The following is a 20,736-nucleotide window of genomic DNA, read 5'->3' on the forward strand; positions in this document are numbered from 1 at the left end:
CAGGAGACCAGAGAAGGCCTCTTGGAGGAGGCAGCAGGGACCTGAATGAAGTGGGTAGCTGAGCCAGGCAGACAGAATGGGAAGGGTTTTCCAGGTAAAGGGCAGCACAGGCAAAGGCCCTGTGGTGGGAGTATGATGGGCATATTTGAAGGCAGGGTGGCTGGAGCAGGGTGAGGGAGGGGCAGAGTGGAAGCAGATGAGGTCAGAGAGGTGGAGGGTGGCAGGTCATGTAGAACCCCATCAAGCCTGGCTAGAAGGGGAGAATCAGCTCTCTCCTGCCCCTCAACGGCCCCCAAGCCCTGCCCCTCAAGTACCACCCTGTCCTGCTAAGCTGACACCCATTCCAAGAGTACTCACGTTTTAATAAGAAACTCTGTAAGGCCCCAAGGGCTAAGTCGCTAATGTTTAGGCCCAGCGATGGACAGTAAAGAGATATTTTATGGCAGAGAGGGGCACAGTCTCACCTCCCACAACTCCAGGGAACTGGTGATCTTCCCTAACATCAAAGGCCAAACTCTTCTTAGAGTACTGCAAGATGAGAAGGAAGAGGCTTTCCCCGCAAACGAGGGATTCAGGTTAGATGTTTAAAAGAACTTCCTGTGTGCTAGCAGAAAACTGTCAGTTAAGGTTGGTAACATCTGGGAGCCTAGGTCCTGGCTGAGGACCCTGCCCTCAGGGGGCCTGACATTCAGGGACCAGCGGAGGTCCCACGATGACCTGGGGGAAGAATGAGTCCTGACTTTGGACTCCCCTGGGCCCCAGCACATCACATCCCCTCTCCAGACCTGTTTTTCCGACACAAGGGGACTAGCCTCAGAGATCTTCGGGGGTCCTCTCCGCACTGGCCAACTGTTCCAGGGCTCTTATTTCCTAAGACAAAAACCTGGTAGCTGTGTGTTTGGCAGGCTACTTAACCTTGCCGAGCCTCAGTTTCCCCAACTGTAAGTGGGGATGATCATAGAACCCCCTCTTAGGATGGAGCAAGGATGAAGAGTTAAGCTGTGTGAGTTCTCAGAACCGTGCCTGGCACTGTGAGCACACCATCAGTGGGAGCTACTGCGATGAAGATTCTAACATCCTCAGGGTCTCAGAGCCTCAAGTCCATGACCCTGTCTCCAGGAGCCTCACATTTGCTGGCTGTGGGATTCTGAGTCTCCAGACACCCCCCTCCACCCCGCTGCCAGCATGCTCCCAAAGCCCTGGCCTCCCCCACGTGCTGGGTGGCATGCCTGCCCCACAACCACATGAAAAGTCATTCCCTCAGGGTGTCCCCACACCTGGGAAAACCGGCAGTCTGCCCGGCGCTGGCCCCGCCTGGTGGCTGGAACACCGGGCAAGATCAATGACACCCGGCTCGGCTCCCGGTGCTGCCACCTTGTTCCAATCAGGGCTGGGCGCCTTCCGCTCCAGACCCCCGCCCAGTCCTGAGCTGCTGCCCCCTCCTAGACCCTACCCAGCTGCCCACATTTCCAGCCTGTGACCTCTCAGGAGCGGTGCCCATGGGCTGGCTCCACAGTGGCTGCAGCCTGCCTGGACTGGGGTGGTTGAATAACATGCCAGGCAATGGGCAGGCTCCGAGGAGCACCAGGCTGGGAGGCGGGAGCCCGGGTCAGGTCCTGGCATTAGGGCACCGCTGAAGCTGACCCTCCCCACTCTAGCCTCAGTTTCCTGCACTGCATGTCAGGCTACTTAGGCTCACCCCATCTGGCTCTCAGGGCTGTTGTGGGAGAAGCAACAGAGAGAAAGGGCAGTAAGAGTTTTAGGAACTGGGGATACTGGCAGTGCAGAGGAGTGGGGAGAAGGCAGGTGGGTAAAGCCAGTTCCACTGTGCAGTGGGCCCTCCTACCAGCCCCCTTCTCCCTTCCTGGGTCCCTCTCAACCCTCTGGTCTCAGCTCGCATGTCACCTGCTCCGACAGACCTTCCCTGACCTCCCTGTCTAAAGTATGGGCAAGAGCCCCTCTCTCCCCATCCACCCAGTCACTCTCTCTGACTTTACCCCCATCTGTTTTCTTGAGTGTCCCAAGACACTATCAAATATTGGCGTGCTTATTTATTTGCCTCCTTGTCTATCTTCTGTCTGCCCTGCTGGAATCAAAGCCCCCAAGGAGCTCCATGGCTTTCTGGTCCATTGCTTGTATCCCCAGCACCTAAAATAGCCCTAGGTGCCTAATAAGTGTGTGTTGACTGCTTGAATCTAGTGCCAACTCCTTTTCCTCTGTCTGTTTCTTACTTCTCCTTTTCCTTTCCATCTCATCTCCCCACTCATCTAAGCTCAGAGCTGCTAAGGGCAGGGCTGGGAACCTTCTCCCCTGAGGACACGGATGGGGGCAGGGGCAAGCCCAGGCCTCCGTGAGCTAAAAGGGCCTTCAGATCATCCAGCCACCCTGGATTTGATTAAGGCTCAGAGGCGAGGCAGTGAGAGGGCCCCCCACCCCAGGTCTGAGGACATTCAGTGGGCTTCTGGAAGTCCACTCAGGTGATAAATGTCACATTTCTGCCAGTGGAAACTTATGCCAACAGCAAATGACAGAGTGCCCAGTGTCTGAGCCTGTCACCTGGACTTGCCAGGCAGGGAGTCCAAAGCCTGCTCTAGCTCCGTTTGGCTGTACCCACAGCCTCAGCACCTCCCCAGCAGCCATGACCCTGTAAGGAGGCAGGGACTCAGGTCATCACACAGGGCTAGCATCACTCTGGGAGCAGATCTCCTAGGCAGCATCCTCCAACCCCAGCCAACCACCCTGCTGGCCTCTGGTCCCTTGGGATCAGCTGTGGACCCTGGAGCCACCGTTCTGTCTTTTGTTTCCATGAAGTCTGAGCTCCCCACACAGCCAGGCCAGGAAACACAATCTGGGATCAGGCTGCTGAGGTTCAAGGCTCAGCTCTGATACTCACCTAGCGTGTGAACTTGAACACGTTCCTGACCTTGCTATGCCTCCGTTGTCCTACTGTTACAATGGGGGTGATGATAAATGTACCTAATACAAAAGTGGCTCCGGGGATTCAACGGCATGTGTGAGTGTACATAACACTAGTTACTATAATCGAGGGGCCTGGCTCCTGGGGTGAGGTTGCTGCACAACTTTGGCATTGACAGAGCTGGTTCAAATCCCAGCTCTGCCCCTTCCTATGTAGGTGCAAGGGACTTCCTTGCCTGTAAAGTGGGCCCACTGACACATACCTGAAGGGCTACTGGTTGGCCATGAGGAGTGCTTGGGGAGCGTGCTCAGCAGGGGCTGTTACCTAGAAGTGCTTAACTAGGTGGGGGTTGCCATGATGAGGACAGCTGCAAGGGCCTGCAGAGATTCAACTGAGAGTGTGATGGTACACAGGACCATCCGGATGAAACAGTGCAGCTTTGCTGCATCATGAATAATTGTACGATATTATGCACATTTGAGCATATTGTCCATTTTTCCAGAGGTTTGGGGCAGGGGAACTTTTTCTATATTTTATCTTTTGCTTTCCTTTAAAATATTTTTAAACATGTAAAATACATGTACAGAAGAATGTATAAAATATAAGTATTGTTTAAAGAAGAAGAATAAAGCAGACATCTATCTACCTACCACCTGGCTTTAAAAAACAAAGCACTAATGGGACCTTAGGGCTCCCACCAGTGTCCCTTCCCTGACTGCATCCCTCTCCCTACTCATCACAGGTGGCACGTGGTGGGGACCACTCTCCTGATTTTTTTTTTTTTTTTTTTGGTAGATACAGAGTCTCACTTTGTTGCCCAGGCTAGTCTTGAACTCTAGGCCTCAAGTAGATCCCCCCACCTCACCCTTCCAAGTAGCTTAGATTACAGACACAAGTTACCACGCCTAGCTATGATTTTTGTATTAACTATTCTCTTGCTTGTCTGTCTGCTTTTCACCTTCAATGTCATTTTCTATTTATAAGAGCAGAAATTCTGGGATGACCTGAAAGACCAACAATAGGGGATGTGACTTGCTGGAGCTCTTGGAAATAATTTGTTCTCCCCATTTCATAGATGAGGAAACTGAGGTTTGGAGAGGGCCAAGGTCATGCAGATGGCAAGGTGGGAACCCAGAGCTGGTATGCTCTGAATCACGGATGATTGGCTCAGAAATGGAGCTCTGCAGTCGCTCTCTCATTTGTTCAATACGTGTTTGCTATGAGCTGAGCGTTTGAGACACTAGTATCTGGTCCGGCCCCTGCCCCATCTAACACTCGAACTCCCTGCACAATATCCTGGTCTCAACTTGATCTCTACCTCTGAGGGGATGTGTCCCTATTCCAAGCCAGCTCTCAATATTTCTATTCCTGGTATGGAGCCCCCAGCATCCATATGGTCCCTGCCACCTGGGAGCTCTTCATAGATCTGCCAGAGGAGCTCTTACCTCCCAAGCCTGCTCTCCTCCAGGGCAAAGTCTCCAGTTGCTTTAATAGTTCATCATGTGACATGGTTTCAGTGCTCTTCCCCATGCTGAGGTCCCTGGGGGTGTCACATGGCCCTAACAGAGGGGGCTCAGGATGAAGCCCAGAGAGGCCATGTGTTGGCCTAGGGCATCTCAACCTAAACCCAAACTCAGGTCTCTGGGCCCCTAGGCTAGTGCCCTGCCTTCCACCCATGCTGCCGTGGGGTACACTAGCTGCAACCCTCCCACTTCTCCCCTCCCACTGCCTTTCTCTGGACCAGGAAGACAGGCTCTCCTTGTCCCCATTGAACAATGAGGGAGCGGGTTAAACTCAGATGCTGGGGAATGGTTTGGAAGCCCCAGGGGGCAAACCACCCAGAAAGTCTATGCCTCTGAATTGAGGAGAAGCAGAAACTTCCAGAGCCAGGGTTCGACTCCTCCCAGAGCTGATCTGTAGAACAAATCCAAAGCTCTGAGCCCTGATTCCATGCCTGCCTCTGTGTGTAAAGGTTTGTCCACACAATGGTCTGCTGTTTACACAGCTGTGATGTGGGTTTCTGCCCATGTGTGTGTCCACACCACTCATATAATGGGGCCTATCTGTGCATCTATCTGCGCATCTATACCAATAGGTCCATGCATGATGATGCAGACAGAGGCATCTCCTAGGAGTATCTTTGCACACACCTGCACTTAACTGTTTGCACCTGTGGCTGCACTGTAACAATGCTGTCCTCCATGAGGGCTTGTCCATGTGGGTGTGAGCTGCCAGTGAATGTGTGAGAGACTGTGCCCATGAGCGTGGGTGCTGTGTGTGAGTGCACACATGTAAGGTATAGATGTGTGTGTGTGTGTGTGCACTCTGCATGCCCAGGGTCCAGTGGAGACTTTCCCATCGTAGCCTCCTAGTTCATGTGCCCCTCCAGTCCTGGAGTCTGGTCTTTCCTCCTCATTTTCCAGCCAAATTATAACCCCTGGAAAAGGGGCCTTTATTACGGAAACACTGACACAGCCCAAATGCGATTGGGGAGAAAAGGGTTGCTGCCATCCCCTGGCCCACTTTTGTCTAAAGAGAGTGTCTTAGTTCACTCTGTGTCGCTGTAACAAAATACCTGAGACTGGGTAATTTATAAATAGAGAAATAGAAACTTACTACACATGGTTCTGGAGACTGGGAAGTCCAAGATCAAGGCTCTGGCAGGTTCCGCATCTGGTGAGGTCCTGGACTCCCTGTTTCCAAGGCAGTGTCTTCTGGCTGTGTCCTCCGGAGGACACAGAACGTTGTGTCCTGAAGTCAGAAGGGCAAAGAGGGCCTCATCCATTCATGAGGGCAGAGCCTTCACCACTTAATCACTTCCCGAAAGGCCCCCCACTGCCTCTTAATACCATCACAATGGGGGTGAAGTTTTAATGTATGACTTTTGGGAGACATTCAAGCCACAGAAGAGGAACTTTATTGCCTGCCAAGGACTCTTAGCTGTGATTTCCAGGCCTGGACACTGAGGGTGCCTGACAGGCCACTTGGGCTAGAGGGGGCGGGACAAGGGCAAGCTGAGCTGATGCTGAGGCCAGATCCTCCGAAAGTTTGTGCAGAGGCAGCCGGGCTGGCTGACAGGAGCCTCAGAGTCAAGTCCACTTGTCAATAAGCACCTTCTGTGACGTTGGGCAAATCTCTGATCCTTCCTGGGCCTCGGTTTCCCCCAGCTATGAGATGGGGAAATGAACAGACCTGTTGTAGATTAATATGGAATTCTAGAATGTTGAAGACAGAGAGGCCTCCTGGGGCTCAGGTGTGGTCCAATGCATTTATCTCCCTGAAGGGGAGTCTGAGGGCCAGAGAGGGAAGGGACTTGCTCAAGGTTACCCAGCAAGGAACAAGGAAATGGCTCCCCTGGATCTAGCAGTTGGCTCTATGAGCCTCAGGCCCAGGCCTGGTTATAGGACATGGCAATTTTTGGGCTCTGTTCAGCCCCAACTTTCATCAAGAATTTGGACTCTTTTGAGTTTATCAAGGTGCCAGATCCAACTGCTTCCCAACCAGTGAGGGTGGTAGAGGAAAACTGCAGCATGAAAGAGTGGAAGAAGACACAAGGAAGAACTTCCAGATGTTTAGAATGGAGAGTTGTGGGGGAGGGGGACAGGGCAGGGCTCCAGCCACATTCCAGACCAGACTCAAGGCAGTGACCTGCATGGAAAGAGCTAATAAATTTGCAAGTGGCACAAACAACTATAAAACTGAGACTCCATCCCCAGCCCTATGGATCCAGGCCCAGGTCCACTGTTGCCCGGGCCCTCGGTTTGACACTGACTTGAGAACCTTCACTTCTCTGGCCTCAGTTATGCCTTCTGTTATCTGGAAATAGAGCAGCCTAACTGTGTGTATCCCCATCCCCCTGGGCATGGTGAAGATGAAATAATGCAGAATGTAGAGCTGCTAAGAGCACTCACTTTGGAGTCAGGGAGACCTGAGTTCAAGTCTAGGCTTCCTTGCCATATGGAAGCCTCTCTGAGCCTCAATTTTCCACATCTGCCCAATTCACAAAGTCATTTTGAAGTTCATCTCAGGTGATATAAGCAAACTGGCTAGTAGGCACTTAAGAAACCCTACTCCCCGGGATTGGGTACATGGCAGGGGCCAGGAGAGACGTGACAATTGGTGATGAGGGGTGGATTGTGGTCAGGACTGGCTATATAATTTGGGGGGCCCAGTACAAAATGAAAACGCAGGACCTTTGTTGAGCAAGTATTCAGAAGTTCAAGGCAGTGGTGGCAGGGCATTAAAACAAGCTCAGGACCCTTCTGAGACCAGGGCCCTGTGCGACTGCATGGGTCACAGGCCAGAAAGCCGGCCCTGCCTCTGGGATATCTGGGGTGGCTCAAATCCAGTTCAGGTGGAGAAGCTGAGGCTTCCCCCACCACACTGGGGGTCACTCCCTCTCCCCAGGATTGCAGCTGGGACCATGACCGCTGGCCCTGCCACTGTCAGTGGACATCAGAGGCGGCATAAAAGACCGACTGTTGCCCACCTCCGTATGCCCATTTGTATCTCATGCCATGCGTACAGCACATAGTTGATTTATTTCCGCAAAGGGCTGCACTTTTTTTTCTTTTCCAAGGGCGATGCTGGAAAGCCATGTGGCTTTTATTGCTGGCAGGAATGTCTGAGGCGTTCCTTCACCACCACATGAAATAGAGCCACAATCTTCATCTGCGTAAGGCCAAAGCCCCCAGTCTCCTCCGAGCCATCGGCCTCTGAGATTAATTAAGGCTTCACAAGGACTGACAGTCATCAGGACCTTTTTGGGGAGGTGGAAAATCCCTAATGGGCCTGGCTGGGCCCAGAAGCTGCTGGGTGGGCAGTGGGGGAGAGGAGGGCCTGCGAGAGAGGAAGGCGCGGAGTCAGCGGGAGGTAGCTGGAGAGGGAGGGAGTGCAGACTCTGTCCCTGGCACAGGCTGTGACCTTGAGTGAGACTCTTCCTTCCTAGGCCTCAGTTCTGTCATTTGAGAAATGGGGATTTGGATTTGATATCTCAGAGCCCTTTCGAGTCTGACATTGTAAAATTCCGAATCCTGCCCACAGTTCTTCTGCCAGGATTCTAATTCTATTCCATGACTGTAACTTTGAGCATCTGGTTTTAGTCCACAAGAATAGAGTGTAGTGGGCAGCAACGTGGGCTCTGGGGCCAGGCTGCCTCGTTGGAATCCTACCCCTGTGGTTTCCCAGTGGTGCCAACTTGGACAAGTTACTTGAGCTCTCTAAGCCTCAGTTTTCTTTCCTGTAAAATGAGAGTGATAACTGTCGCTACTCCCTAAGAATACTGTGAAGCAAAAATGTGTGTAAAGCAACAGCCACTCAGAAGAGCCCTTTCTCTCCCTGCCCGCCAGGGCTGAACCCCACCCTGGGGGAAGGGCACATGTTTCCCAGAAGCCCCCTTGGCTCCAAGCTGCCCAGGTCCCTCTCACCACTCCATGGCTCCCAGTAGAAGAGTCCGTGTTTGATGGCTCTGCTGGCAGGTAGCTCTGCACGCACCTGCTGCTTTGGATGGAGAGCTCTGCGCTGAGAGCAGCAGTCAGAGTGCAGACAGCCCCTCCCTGATCGAGGAGTGGGGTGCTGGAAGGGCTCCTGAGAACCTGTTTGAACTTCTCAGATTCTGAGGCCCACAGAGGAAAAGCTCTTTACTTTCGGAGCCTGGGTTTCCCCATCTGTAAAATGGAAAGAATAAAATCTCTGCCCTTCAGAGGCACCTGAGGGTGAGCGACAATTGGCGGAAAACTCCCAGCATGCGGCAGGTGTCCAAAAAATTAGGGCAATTATTAGTCATAGACCAATGATCAAAGTCACAGACCAGATAACTGTCTTCCAGAAGTATTTCCCTGATTTACAGATGACAAGAGTGAGTAGCAGGGAGGGTGGTAGGAAGGCCCCACCAAGTGATGGGATCTGAAAGCAGAAACCCCTTCCCTGGTAACCGATGGAGCCGGTTTTTCTGCTCTGCGCTCCCGCAAGAGAAGTCTCTTTTCTCCGTCCTTGCCTCCCTTTCTCTCTCCCATCCTCAAAGCAGAGCACCCTCTGACCACCCACCTGCAGAACAGGGTGGGGATGGGCGTGGAAGGATCCGAGGTCATGTGGACGCAAGGGAGCTGGCGCCCCGCGGGAGGTGGAGAGGAGGTGGGTGGGGAGGAGGGGCCTCGGGTCACAACCAAACCCTGGGGTCCTATGGAACCCGCATGGCATGTAGAGGGGCCTTGAAAGTTCACCCCCGCATTCAGATGCAAACACTGAGCCCCAGAGGGAAACACGTCTGACTAGCACTTCCCCTGGGCGAGAGGCACTGAATGTGGCATCAGGGCACTAGTGTATGAGGCCCAGGACTGGGCTGCAGTCTCCTGCAAGGCAGAGGTCCTGTCCAACCGCGTTTTGCCTTGAGGTGCTTGCTCCTGGCCTTGCTGGAGCTCATTTCAGATCCTGATCACGCCTCTCCCCTTTCTGGGCCTCAGTGTTCCGATCTGTAAACTGGGGACTACTGCCAGTCCTGCCTCCTCGCAGACTGGTTCTGAGGCCAAAGGACAGCAGGTGGTGGGTGCACCTTGACTATCACAGGACCCTCCCGAATGACCCTGGCAAGTCCTTCCTGACTCCCTGCAGATTTGAAGAGTTTGCTGATTTCCAAGCCCAGGGCTGCTTGGCAGGATTTACCAAACCCAGCTCCCTCTCCCCATCACAATAGCTCTTTCCTCTGTATCTAGATGGTAGCTCTTCCCATTACTCAGCCACTAGGAGGAGAGTGCTGACATGCTTGGCCAGGTGATGCGTTCATGCCCCACATTTTGAACCAGAGCAGGCTTTTAACCCAGGTCTGGCCCTCTCTAGCCTGGCTGACCTCGGACAACGTTCCTCTTTGCTTACATGGGCATAACACCTACCACATATGACTCTGTGGGGATTGAATACCATGAGCAATGCCCATGTGCGGCGCCTGGCACAAGGTAAAGCCTCAGCACCCCCAGCTGTTACTGTTCTTCCCATTTTACCCTCGGGGACCAAGGCTCAGGGGAGCGTGGACACCAGGCAAAAGTCTCAGACCGCACAGGCAGCATCTGGGTCCTAACACCCTCACCACCCTGCCCTCCCTTGCACCTTCTCCCTCCCCTCCAAGTCTGGAACTTTCCAAAAAGAAAGAAAGATCTCTGTAATTTGAGAAGCACATTTGTGCTCCCACACATTCTGAATCCTTCCAGAGAGGCTGCCCAGGATAGATGACCCCAGAGCTGGACTCTCTGGAGCTGGACCCCGGCCTACAGGAGACAACCCCTCAACCCAGATATATTGCCATTTTTCATTAACATTTCTCGCTTATATATTCAGAGATCATTATCTGAAATCAGGATGCAGATGAGTCCTAGTTTACTCAGCAGCGTTTTCTTTCTGTTTCTTCAAACAATCGATCATCAATCACAATGATGCCCCTCCCCTCCTAGAGGGAATCCTTAATCCCCCTCCCGTGAAATGGAGTGGTTAGAATGACCTCCATTGACAGAAGAGGAAATTGAGGCTCAGTGAGGGGCATGAATGTCCCCTTTGAGTTCTAGGGCACTGGGCAGGAGATAGGTTTCACCACGGGTCCCTCTGGACAGGGGATTTAGGGCCAGGCTGGGAGAAATTTTCAGTTCTAGAAGAGAGTCCTCTGCCCTCTTCGCTGGACTAGGCTCCTGTGTGATTCGGGATATGGGGAACAGAGGCCTCCTGGGAAGGAAACGGGGTCCCTGGCAGTGTCTGCTGAGGCCCAGTTGCTACTCAGGAAAGGGTCTGCCTACAGGAGGGTGGCCGGCTGGGGGCGAAAGTGAGGTTCTGAGAGGAATGGTCAGACAGGCAATCAACAAGACCCAGCTCTGGCCACCCTGTGATGGTTGCTGGAAACCCCGCTATGAGCTGACTCCACGTGGAGGTAGGTCACAGTCAGTCCTTACCTCCTCCAGGCAGCCTGTGGGCGAATTGAGGGATCAGGACAGCATGGACTGGCTTGGAGTCCTGGTAAGCTTTGAATATGAGAACTGGACATTTCACAGATGGAAGTGTGAGGCCCAGAGAGGGGAGGGGTGGGTCAAAGGCCCCCAGCAAGGATTGAGAGGTCTTATTTTTTCATAATGACAGTGATGGCTCCCCGAGGCTGGAGCACCCTCCATGTGCCAGGCCTGTGCTAAGCACTTTACACACAATTCTATGAGGGGCCACTATGAGTGCCCCACTTTACAAATGAAAGAAATGAGGCTCAGAGAGGTTTAGGCAACTTTCCCTAGAGCGCTGTGGGTGAGGGAAAAAGACACGCTCAGGCAGAGGGACTGTGGACCCCAGCTCCTTCCATAGCCCATGGACCTCTTAGGCGGTTTCCCAGGGCACACCTGCCCCTTGTCTGGTATACCTGGGGATCCCTGCCCAGGCGCCACAGAGTCCACATGAATCACACCTGCCCTGGGAAGCCAGCACCCTCACTGCCAAGAACGCATTTAGAGCGCACTCCTAAATGCCAGAGGGAGACGAATCCCCTTCCTGGGGCAAAGGAGCTGGCTCTATTTGCCCAGGGATGGGTTCTGGGTTTACCCAGCTCTAAGTCAAGGTAGGGTAGGGGAGTGTCCTGACCTTCTGCTTCCTAGCCCTGCTGTGGACAACTTAGGGTGCTCTTAGGTGGGGGCCACTGGGGAGAAACTGGGCTGTTTGTCCATCGATCTGATGGAAGAGGGAGAAAAGACGACGGTCCATGCCAACTGGGGAAGGGCGAGGGTGTCTGCATGCCCCAGGTGGGGGAGTGGGAGTTCTCCCTCCCATCAAACAGACGACAATTTTTGTCGGTCCGGGATGGGGAGGAAGCAGGTGGAAATTGGGAACAAGCTAGCCTGTTCTGTGGGTCTTCCCCGGGTGCCTGAAAACGCGAAGACATAAGGCGTCCATCTTATCAGAGGTGAGGAAGGCGGCCTTGGTTTGACACAAAGCCATCGGTTTGTCTGAGACCTGGCAGCATGGATGGCAAGGAAAGGGCAGCTCCTCGGGGGCGGTCGCCGCGCCTGCACCCGGGGCCGCAGCTGGCGCGCATCTGTAGCCCGGCCGGGCCCGCACCTCCGCGGCTGGCAGGGCGCGGGCGCCAACTAGCGGCGGCTCCCGCCACTGTGCCTGCCAGGCGGCCCGGCGACCTTGGTCTGGGGACCCAAGGGCCTGCACCCGCCCCCCCCCCCTCCCCCCGCCGCCCTGGTCCCTTGGATCTGGTGCCCACGGGGAGCCAGCGCCCTACGGAGAGCCGGAGCCGTGCCGGGCCCTGCGCCAGGTGCCAGGGCCCACAAGAGTCCCTCATTCTCTGGAAACTTGTCTGTGAACCCGTCGTAAGCGGAGAGGGAGAAATCAGGCGGAGGAACAAGCAAAGGGCACGGTGCAAACCGAAACCATTCGACAAATGGAATTTACCACCACCTGAAACAGCGGGTCATGGTCCCGCAACCTGCTCGAGGGCAGCACGTGTTGCCCGCCCCCGGCCAGGGCCCTACCTGGCCACGACGCGCTGCGCCTTCTCGGAGACGTTCCCGGAGGTGGGAGCGCCCAGGCTGGATCACTCGCTTTCCTCTAGTTCTGCTGCTCGTGCCAGCGCGTCCGAGGGCGCGCGGGCCTGGGTCCGCAATTGACAACTGCCAGGCGCAGGCTCTCTTAAAAGGTTCAGTAAGGGACCTTTGCCGTCCTTCCTTTCGACACGGCCTGAGGGCGTGATGTGAGGTCCCGAGGTGGGTAGGGGCCAGCTCTCCCGGTGGTCGGGGTGAGGCCAGAGTCCTTCGCCCCTGGAGCGCACGCGGGGCTTGATTTCGTTTGGCAACGACGAAATGGCGCGCGCTGAGCAGGGGTCAGATCCATGATGAGATCTTGCGGCCACCGTCGGATCCTAAGCTTCTTTGCTTCCGAGGCTTGGAATTCATTGTTTTGCACCTGTCGAGAGCCGGGGGCAACGAAAATCTAGCCCCGTCTCCAAAGCGGCGGGGAGGCTCAGCACGCGTTCGTTCCCCAGAGTCTAGGGAGGTGTCTGGGGCGATAATTCGGAATGATTGTGGCTTGATCTTTCCCGTTGCCCTCCCAACTGTAGCCGGCCCCTAGGCCTGCTCGACAGACTTAGGAGGCGGGAGAGGAAGGGGTGATTTGCAGTGAAGCCCAGGAGAGGTTGGGCCACGCGGCTGGGAGTGGGAGCGGGGACCCGGAGCCGGGCGGGCAGGCAGTGCCTTGGCGAAGCCGTCCGCGGTCCCTGCGGCGCAGCCGGAGCGCACGGGCCCAAGAAGAAGTGGGGTTGGACCCGCAGAGGCCACTTTCCACCCGCATGGAGAAAGAAAATTCTCTCCTCTGAAAGCGAGGGCCCTTAGCTTTGCAGCCACTGCTGTTTTTCTTTTGCCACCGACGCGCGTACCGTTTCACGATGCAGGACCGTGGTTACATGCGTAAAGGAAAAAAAGAAAAACGCATTTTGCAGGCCTCGTCGTGTTTTTCAAAGAGCCACAGGCCGCCACAACGAAGAACGACGCCGCGAGGCCTGCAAGATCCTGAAACTTGTTTTGAGGGGAGAGCAGAGAGGAAAGGGGTTGTTGGCCCCAGGCTACTTAGGGTCCCTAGGAGACTCCCTTCCGCCTGTCCCCGGTTTGGCACGGGGGCCACCGAGGCTGGGACCAAAGCCGCGCAGGGCTGGGAGCAGCAAAGGCCGCCGGCCGGGCGTGGACGACACGCAAAATCCCGTGTGGGGTGGAGGCTCTTGGGTCAGAATAATGTGTGGGACGAGGGAGGTGAGTAACCTCTTTGGGGCGGCTCCCAGTGCGGCGTCACCGGCCCTGAGACCCCGCGGCCCCCAGTCCGGGGTTGCAGAAGTCACAGGCCCGAAGCAGCAAGAGCTGGGGAAGCCCGGCCGCGGCCAGCAGGTAGGAGGAGCGAAGGGGTTGCGCCCCAGCGTCAGGGAGCTACGACCCGAGAGAGGGCGGCAAGGGCGCCTTCCGTGGGACCCGGACGTTCTAAGCAAATTTCTAGCATCTGCCCCGGGCTCCCAGAGCTCTCGGGGGCCCTGGGCTGTGGCACTGGGGCCTCCTCCGCGGGGTGGCGCCTTCCGCCCCTCCCCGTTGGGCGGCCTCCGGCAGGCCCCGTTCCTCCCCGCGAACGCCACCGAGGTGCCCGCGATGGGGGCTCCGCCGATTGGCTGTGCGACGCGTCGCTCCGCCAGCCCCGCCCCGCGGGCCCCGGGGGTACTAACCCCGCGCGGGCGGCCGCGGCCCCGCCACTTGATTCTAGAGGATTTGTTCTGGGGCTGCGGCCGCGGAGTCGGGGCGGCCGCGGGCGAGCTTCGGGGTGGGAGGCGGCGGCAGCGGCACAGCCCCGCGCGGGCCCCGCCGCGGCCCAGGCAGCCGGGACAGCCACGAGGGGCGGCCGCACGCGGGGCCGCGCGCCGAGAATGCGGGACTAGCCGGGCAGGCTGCGGGCGGCCGTCGGGCCAGCGAGGCCTCGCAGCGGGCGGGCCCTGGCGAGTAGTGGCCGGGCGCCGCCCCCTGCGCCCTGAGGCCCGGGCCCCGCCGCTTCTGCTTTCCCGCTTCTCGCGGCAGCGGCGGCCGAGGAGGCGCCCGCGCCGGCCGCCCCCGGGGGAAGCCGCGCCGTCTCCGCCCGCCCGGCGCCCTGACGGCCGCTGTTATGCGTATTCCCGTAGACCCAAGCACCAGCCGCCGCTTCACACCTCCCTCCCCGGCCTTCCCCTGCGGCGGCGGCGGCAAGATGGGCGAGAACAGCGGCGCGCTGAGCGCGCAGGCGGCCGTGGGGCCCGGAGGGCGCGCCCGGCCCGAGGTGCGCTCGATGGTGGACGTGCTGGCGGACCACGCAGGCGAGCTTGTGCGCACCGACAGCCCCAACTTCCTCTGCTCCGTGCTGCCCTCGCACTGGCGCTGCAACAAGACGCTGCCCGTCGCCTTCAAGGTGAGTGCGGGACCCGGGGCGGGAGGGCGCCGGCCCTGGGGCTCCGGGCGTCTGAGCTGCGGGAGCCAGAGCCTCGGGAGCAGTGGGGATGGGAGGTGCCCGAGACGCCGCGGCGACACCCGGGCACCCGGTTCAGTCTCGCTGCGCGCTCGGCTCCGGGACCTCGGCGTTCCGTTTTGGATGCGCCCTGCAGGAATGACTTTTAACGGGGTTGCCCCTCTCCACCTGGGTTTTGGGGCGCCTTGCGTAGAGACGTTGGTGCGGAAATGGGCGGATGGGGTTTTGCGCCCCCCTAACCCCAATCGCTCAGATACAGCCCTGCGGGTAACGGAGAAGAGGATCCCGGGACAGGGGCAAGGACACCGCGGGTGGGGTGCGAACGGTGAAAGGGCCTACCCTCCGCCTCCAGCACCCCTCCTCCCGCGCCGCTTCGCAAAAGCTTCCTGCTCACACCCTCGGGCTTCCGAAATTTTACCGGACGGCGCTAGGCCGGGATCGGGGCACTGCTCTCCAGACGTTTGCTCGGGGATATTATGCGTCCCGAATGGCGAGTTGAGATTGGGGGACCCCTAACCCTGGCAGCCCCCAGCCATTTAGAGGACCTTTTTCTTTATGCCAGGGAGTAGGCGACTGTTTCATTTTCATTTTTTTAAGGGGGCAGCGAGATGAAACGAAAACGCCTCGGTTTTCCCCTAAACCTCTCACAGCTGCCGTGAGAAAAGGGCAGGGCAGGAAGGGCCGGCGGCTGGGGGTGGTGCTGCCCGAGGTGGCTGGAAGCTGAGGCCGTCCCTGCTCCCATTAAGACGACTCTAAATGGGAAAAAAAGGAAGAGTGGCTTTTTGAGGTCTCCCGGGTGACATCTTAAAATACCAGTGGGGGAAATCTCGCCGGGAGGGGCGGGAGGCCCGTGTGACTTTAATCGTCAGATCGGAGGTTTTACTGTCACTTGGAGCTTAAAAGGAGTCTTTGAAATTAAAAGAAGACAGGATGTTGACAGGAAATCTGGTCTTTTTAATCAGATCCCAAACATTTTCTCCTTGAAATCTTTACCATATGGATCCCCAGTCCCTGCACGCGGCGGCCACGTTTAAATAGTTGTGACTCTGTTTAAAGTCTGATTCTTTTTCAAAAGGCATCCGCCTCTCCGTGCTCCTGGGGGTGGGGGATTTGGGGGAGATGGTGTTTAGGGGGACATCGCCACCCCCATCCTGCAATTCCCGGCAGGTGCATCCTTCCATTATGAAAAGCCCCACTCTCACTTTAAAGGGGTTTTCTGGTGGCCTTTTTCAAAACACCAGTGAGTTTTGCATTCTGCATTTTCTCTGCATAACGAATTTAGGCTCTGCAGAGGCCAATAAACTGGGCCTGGTCCACATTTCAGGGCCAAATTTCATGCCCTAAACAGCTCTTGCATAAATTGAGTGGGGGTAGCAGCCCTGTTTTTATTATTGTTGTTACTCTTTCTCATTTGGAGACTTCGTTGCTAGGAGCATGTTGATTCCTCTTTCGCTGCAGCCGAAGACAACAGGGGAACTGCACCCCACATCATAGTGACTGAGCTGATTCACAGCTCTGGCTTAGATTTCATTGAAAGGATGATTTCTTGGGACACAGTTTATGTAAGCAGTTGATCTAGGATTTTGGCGTGGAAGCTCGAGATTCCATCTTCTTGTTTTCGTGATATTTGGGGGAAGGTCTTTATTGGTTTTAAGCCTCTTCTCCACCCTGCATTGGAGAAATACGCAGTGTGCCTGGGACCTAGGGGAGCTGCCCAGCCCAGCCCCTCCCCTCCTTTCCCTGGTCACCCTCTTCCTTTCTAAGCTGTCCCCCTGCATCCCCCCGCCCCGTGTCTTCAGGTGGTGGCATTGGGGGACGTGCCGGATGGTACAGTGGTGACTGTGATGGCAGGCAATGACGAGAACTACTCCGCTGAGCTGCGCAATGCCTCGGCCGTCATGAAGAACCAGGTGGCCAGGTTCAACGACCTTCGCTTCGTGGGCCGCAGTGGGCGAGGTAAGTGGAAGGGAGGCCTCGCCATTTCAGCATTGGCAACGGCAGGGGCAGCAGGGAAGGAGGTTGAAAGAGGGGCCTTAGAATCCCGAAAAACAGGTCTCCAGATGCAGCTCTGTCTAAAAACAGCAATTTGTAATCCTGTAGGATATTACAGATCGCTTTGAGGAGGTGAGGAAAGTTATGGTCTCTTGCCAGAAAAAGACACAATTTTCTCACAGTTTCTAGGGTTTACCAACTCCTGAAACTGTTCATGCCACCCCCTCTTTCCCGGTTAAGCACACCTGGTCTCACAAAAAATGCTGGCAGGAGATGGTGGATTAACAAGCTCAAAAAGGGAGCTTATAGGTCTTTCAGCAAGGCGGTTGCAGGACAAGACCCTGATCTGTGGGGCCCAAGCACCCCAGCCACTCTCTCCATAGGGGGCAGAATCTCCCCCACACTCTGAGGCTGTCTCTCCAGCTGTGGTCTCCCAGACCCAGTTTCCCAGCGCCTTTGAGCCCTAGGTGGTCTAGAACGGAAGCTAATGCAGCTGAATGTTGGAAAGCACAGCTCGAAGGCTGCCATCTCCTGCCCCAGAGTCAAGGCGGGTGTGCCACCCTGCCTGTCTGACCGACCTTGAGCAGCAGAAGGAAGGCGGGACGGGGGTGGGGGGCTGTTGAATGGGAGGCTTCTGGGACCTGAAACCCATCATCACTTAACTCCTGGATGGGAAAGTCCTGGAAACCCTGCCCCTGTGGAACGGAGGCCTGAGGGTCCACTGGCCCTTTAAGACCAGCCTGCCTAGGAGAAGTGGCTGAAGTGGGAGTCGCCCTTCCCAAGCACCAGGCCCGCCTCCAGCTTTGTTAAGAAGTAAGCTGGGTTCCCTCTGCTCCCCAACTCCACAGCAGGCTGAAGTGGCTGAAGCAGAACCGTGCTTTTCATCACCAATAAACAGGACCTTCTCAAGGTTCTAGTTCCCTCTGAGCTGCCAGCCCCGCTCTGAAATAGGCATCTGGGCACCATTTTTTCCTTTCCAGCCGTTCGATGTATACATACAAATGTCAGCCATATTTTGACTTTTCAGCATTAATTAAAACCAGGACATTATTTGCATGTAATAACTGTTTACTTGTTACTTTTTATGAAACTGAAATAGTTTACATTCTTTCAAACATTTCCTGTTCCTGTTGGCTCCCTTCCCCACACACAGATTTCTTTCAAACGGTGCCCTTAACTGGTTGCAGGTTGATGGATGGAAAATGTTTGCTTTTATGAATTAAGCTTTCATTGCTGCTCCTAATTAGTCTCCAAGTCCCTTTTGTCATCCCCAATCTCTCAAACCCTTTGCGACTTAATCCCAACCCTGAGAGGAGAGTCACTGGTCCTTGGTCTGTGGCAGACAAGGCTAATGAGCTCTGCTGACTGCGGGGCAGTGGCCAGGTCTGCTAGCCCAGGTATGTGTCAGGAGCACTATAGCTGCTGCCTGTTGCGAGGCGGGCAGAAGGTGCTGTCGATCTGGGAGCCCAGCAAGGCATCAGGAACTTGATTCTCCCTTCCCACTCTCTCTCCTGGGAAGTGAGAGAAAGAGAAGAGACGACGATTTTCTGAGTTACCGAGACCTTGTCTGGCCATTCTGCACACTGAGAATGATTTTTTTAGGGGTTTTCATGCCCACAGACCTTGAGCCCCCCTCCCCAGGCCTGCAGGGAGGGAAATGGGTTTCCAAAGCGTTGGTTGGGAGCTTGTCCTTGTAGCAGGAATGGCCAAGGCTGGGACTGTGGCTCTGGGAGATCCAAGAGGCTGAGTTTATAAACCATTCTCTCATCCATCTCCTCTCAGAGGTCCATAACCAGTCTCAGTGGTCCTGGGAGGCAGGAAGTGATCTGAGGAGGAGTTCCGATGTCTGAGGAACTGTGGCTAAGGCGTTCAGCCTTCAGAGGCTCGAGGTCTTTGAGAGCCTGCATTCTAGTATCAGCCACCCTGAGTTTGAGTCCCAGCTCTGCTAATGTCTTGCTGGATGACATTGGGCAAATGACTTAACCACTCTGTGCCTCAGTTTCCTCATCTGTGAGATGGGGATGATAATGGTACCTACCTCATGAGATTTTGGGAAGGTTAGGGAAATTGACACAAGTGTATCAGCTGGCGCATATTGAGAGCTGGATACATGTTAGAGATTTTGTTACTTCAAATGCCTGGGACTGGAGGAGGACTTTGAGGTCCCTTTGAGCGGTGACAGCCACTGATTCTCTGATTACTGTGTGGTTTGGGCGGGGGTGGGGGAAACCCAGAAGGTGTGAACTGCTGAGTGGGAGAGGTGGAGGCGGTTGGCAGGGAGGAAGGAGGGTGCCGGGTCCGCTGGCATGCAGACACACATCTGCGGTGCCCATCCTGCTGACTGGGAAATTCCCACCTGAGAGAACAGTCAGTGGTTGACAGTGACAATCTGGGCCACTTTAGGAGATGGGACACTTTGGGAGTTAAGACTGGGGGTTGGGACCCAGAACCCTTGCCTGGGTCTCTTGACTTCTGCCAGAACTAAGAAGTCTGATGGAAACCTCTGCTTGTTTCCTCAATTTTTAGTTCTACATTCTGTCTGAATTCCAGGAAGATGGCTTTCCATGAAAGACATGCACCCAGTAACACCACAGAGCTCTTAACAATAGGGCTGAAGGTGTGAACCAAGAAAAGGAAGGGAAGAAAACCAGGTCATTGCTGTCTCCTGCAGTGATTAGGGCTGAGGTCCCTGCCCTGCCAGACACGAGGAGCCTTTCTTACAATACATATTTTATATCAAGCCTTACTATTCTACGTTGAAATGTATAAATAATGAAACCATGCAGTTGCAAACTATGCTATTCCATAGCTATGATGGAGAAAAAAAGGGAAAGTAATTTATAATAAAACACTGATTTGAATATGTAAACGTTGGGGCCACAGGACTCCATGAGGTGGACGAATGCCCTCCATGCAGAAGCCCACAGCAGAGGGAACAGGCAGGGTGGCAGGGCTCAATCTGAACCTGGCCTTGCTGGCAATACCATGACTTTCTGAAGTTGTCAACAACTGTTGGCAAAGCGCTGAACAAAATTAAAAAAAAAAAAAAAAGAACTGTCTTTCCTTCTGGAAAATTCAGTAGATATTAAAAGTACAAAAAAAACCCTTGTTTTATGTAAAACTGAGTTAGGTTCATGACTCAGATAATTTTTTTTTCTTTTACTTTTTTTTGGGACAAGGTCTCGCTCTGTCGCCCAGGCCAGGGTGCAGTGGTGCGATCACTACAGCCTCAACCTCCTGGTCTCAAGCAGTCCTCCCACCTCAATAGCTGGGACTATAGGCATGCGCCACCATGCTGAGCTGATTTTTTAAAATTATTTGTTGTAGAGATGGGGGTGTTGTTCACTGTGTTGCTCAGGCTGGTCTTGAACTCCTGGACTCAAGCGATCCTCCTGCCTCAGCCTCTCAAAGTGTTGGGATTACAGGCATGAGCCACCGCGACCAGCCAGAGAACTTTTATAAGCAAGTTTTTCCCTCCCAGGAAGAATGAATCTTCACCACCCTGGGCAGCGTTGGGTGCTGGCATCCCCCACCACATACACGCACCCCACCCCTAACGCTGGCAGTGCCACCCCAACACTATGTTGACCACACGCCACCACAAATCCCAAAAATGCCCCTCTAGCAGGCGGCCACTGGCCTAAGTGAAAATGAAAAGCACATGAGCTCTCGAGCTGTGATCAACTGGTTAAAAAGCAACTGTGTGTCGACAGAGATTCGGGGTGCAGTGTGCCGGTGCAGGCTGAGGGGAACCGCTGGTTGGGGGAGAGATGAATGGCTTCTTGGCTGAAGTTGAGAAAACCCCGAGGTCCCCTGAGACTGAGACACATCCCCTC

At 55.1% G+C, this 20,736-nt stretch overlaps 1 protein-coding gene across 15 annotated transcripts in view; it reads left to right on the plus strand.

The window, feature by feature from the left end:
• RUNX3 (RUNX family transcription factor 3) overlaps positions 1-20,736 on the plus strand; it is a 66,137-nt gene that overhangs the window by 20,948 nt on the left and 24,453 nt on the right. For 14 of the 15 annotated variants that reach the window (XM_063804208.1, XM_063804224.1, XM_063804200.1 and 11 more), the window contains 2 exons: positions 14,589-14,851; positions 16,708-16,864. In XM_063804208.1, coding sequence (XP_063660278.1) covers positions 14,589-14,851; positions 16,708-16,864 — 420 coding nt within the window. Of the gene's footprint in view, positions 1-14,167; positions 14,852-16,707; positions 16,865-20,736 lie in introns of those variants that run through there. The other variant, XM_054663906.2, reaches the window with a different exon arrangement.

The sequence above is a fragment of the Pan troglodytes genome, chromosome 1, assembly GCF_028858775.2.
Source record: "Pan troglodytes isolate AG18354 chromosome 1, NHGRI_mPanTro3-v2.0_pri, whole genome shotgun sequence".
In the NCBI taxonomy this organism is placed as follows: Eukaryota; Metazoa; Chordata; class Mammalia; order Primates; family Hominidae; genus Pan; species Pan troglodytes.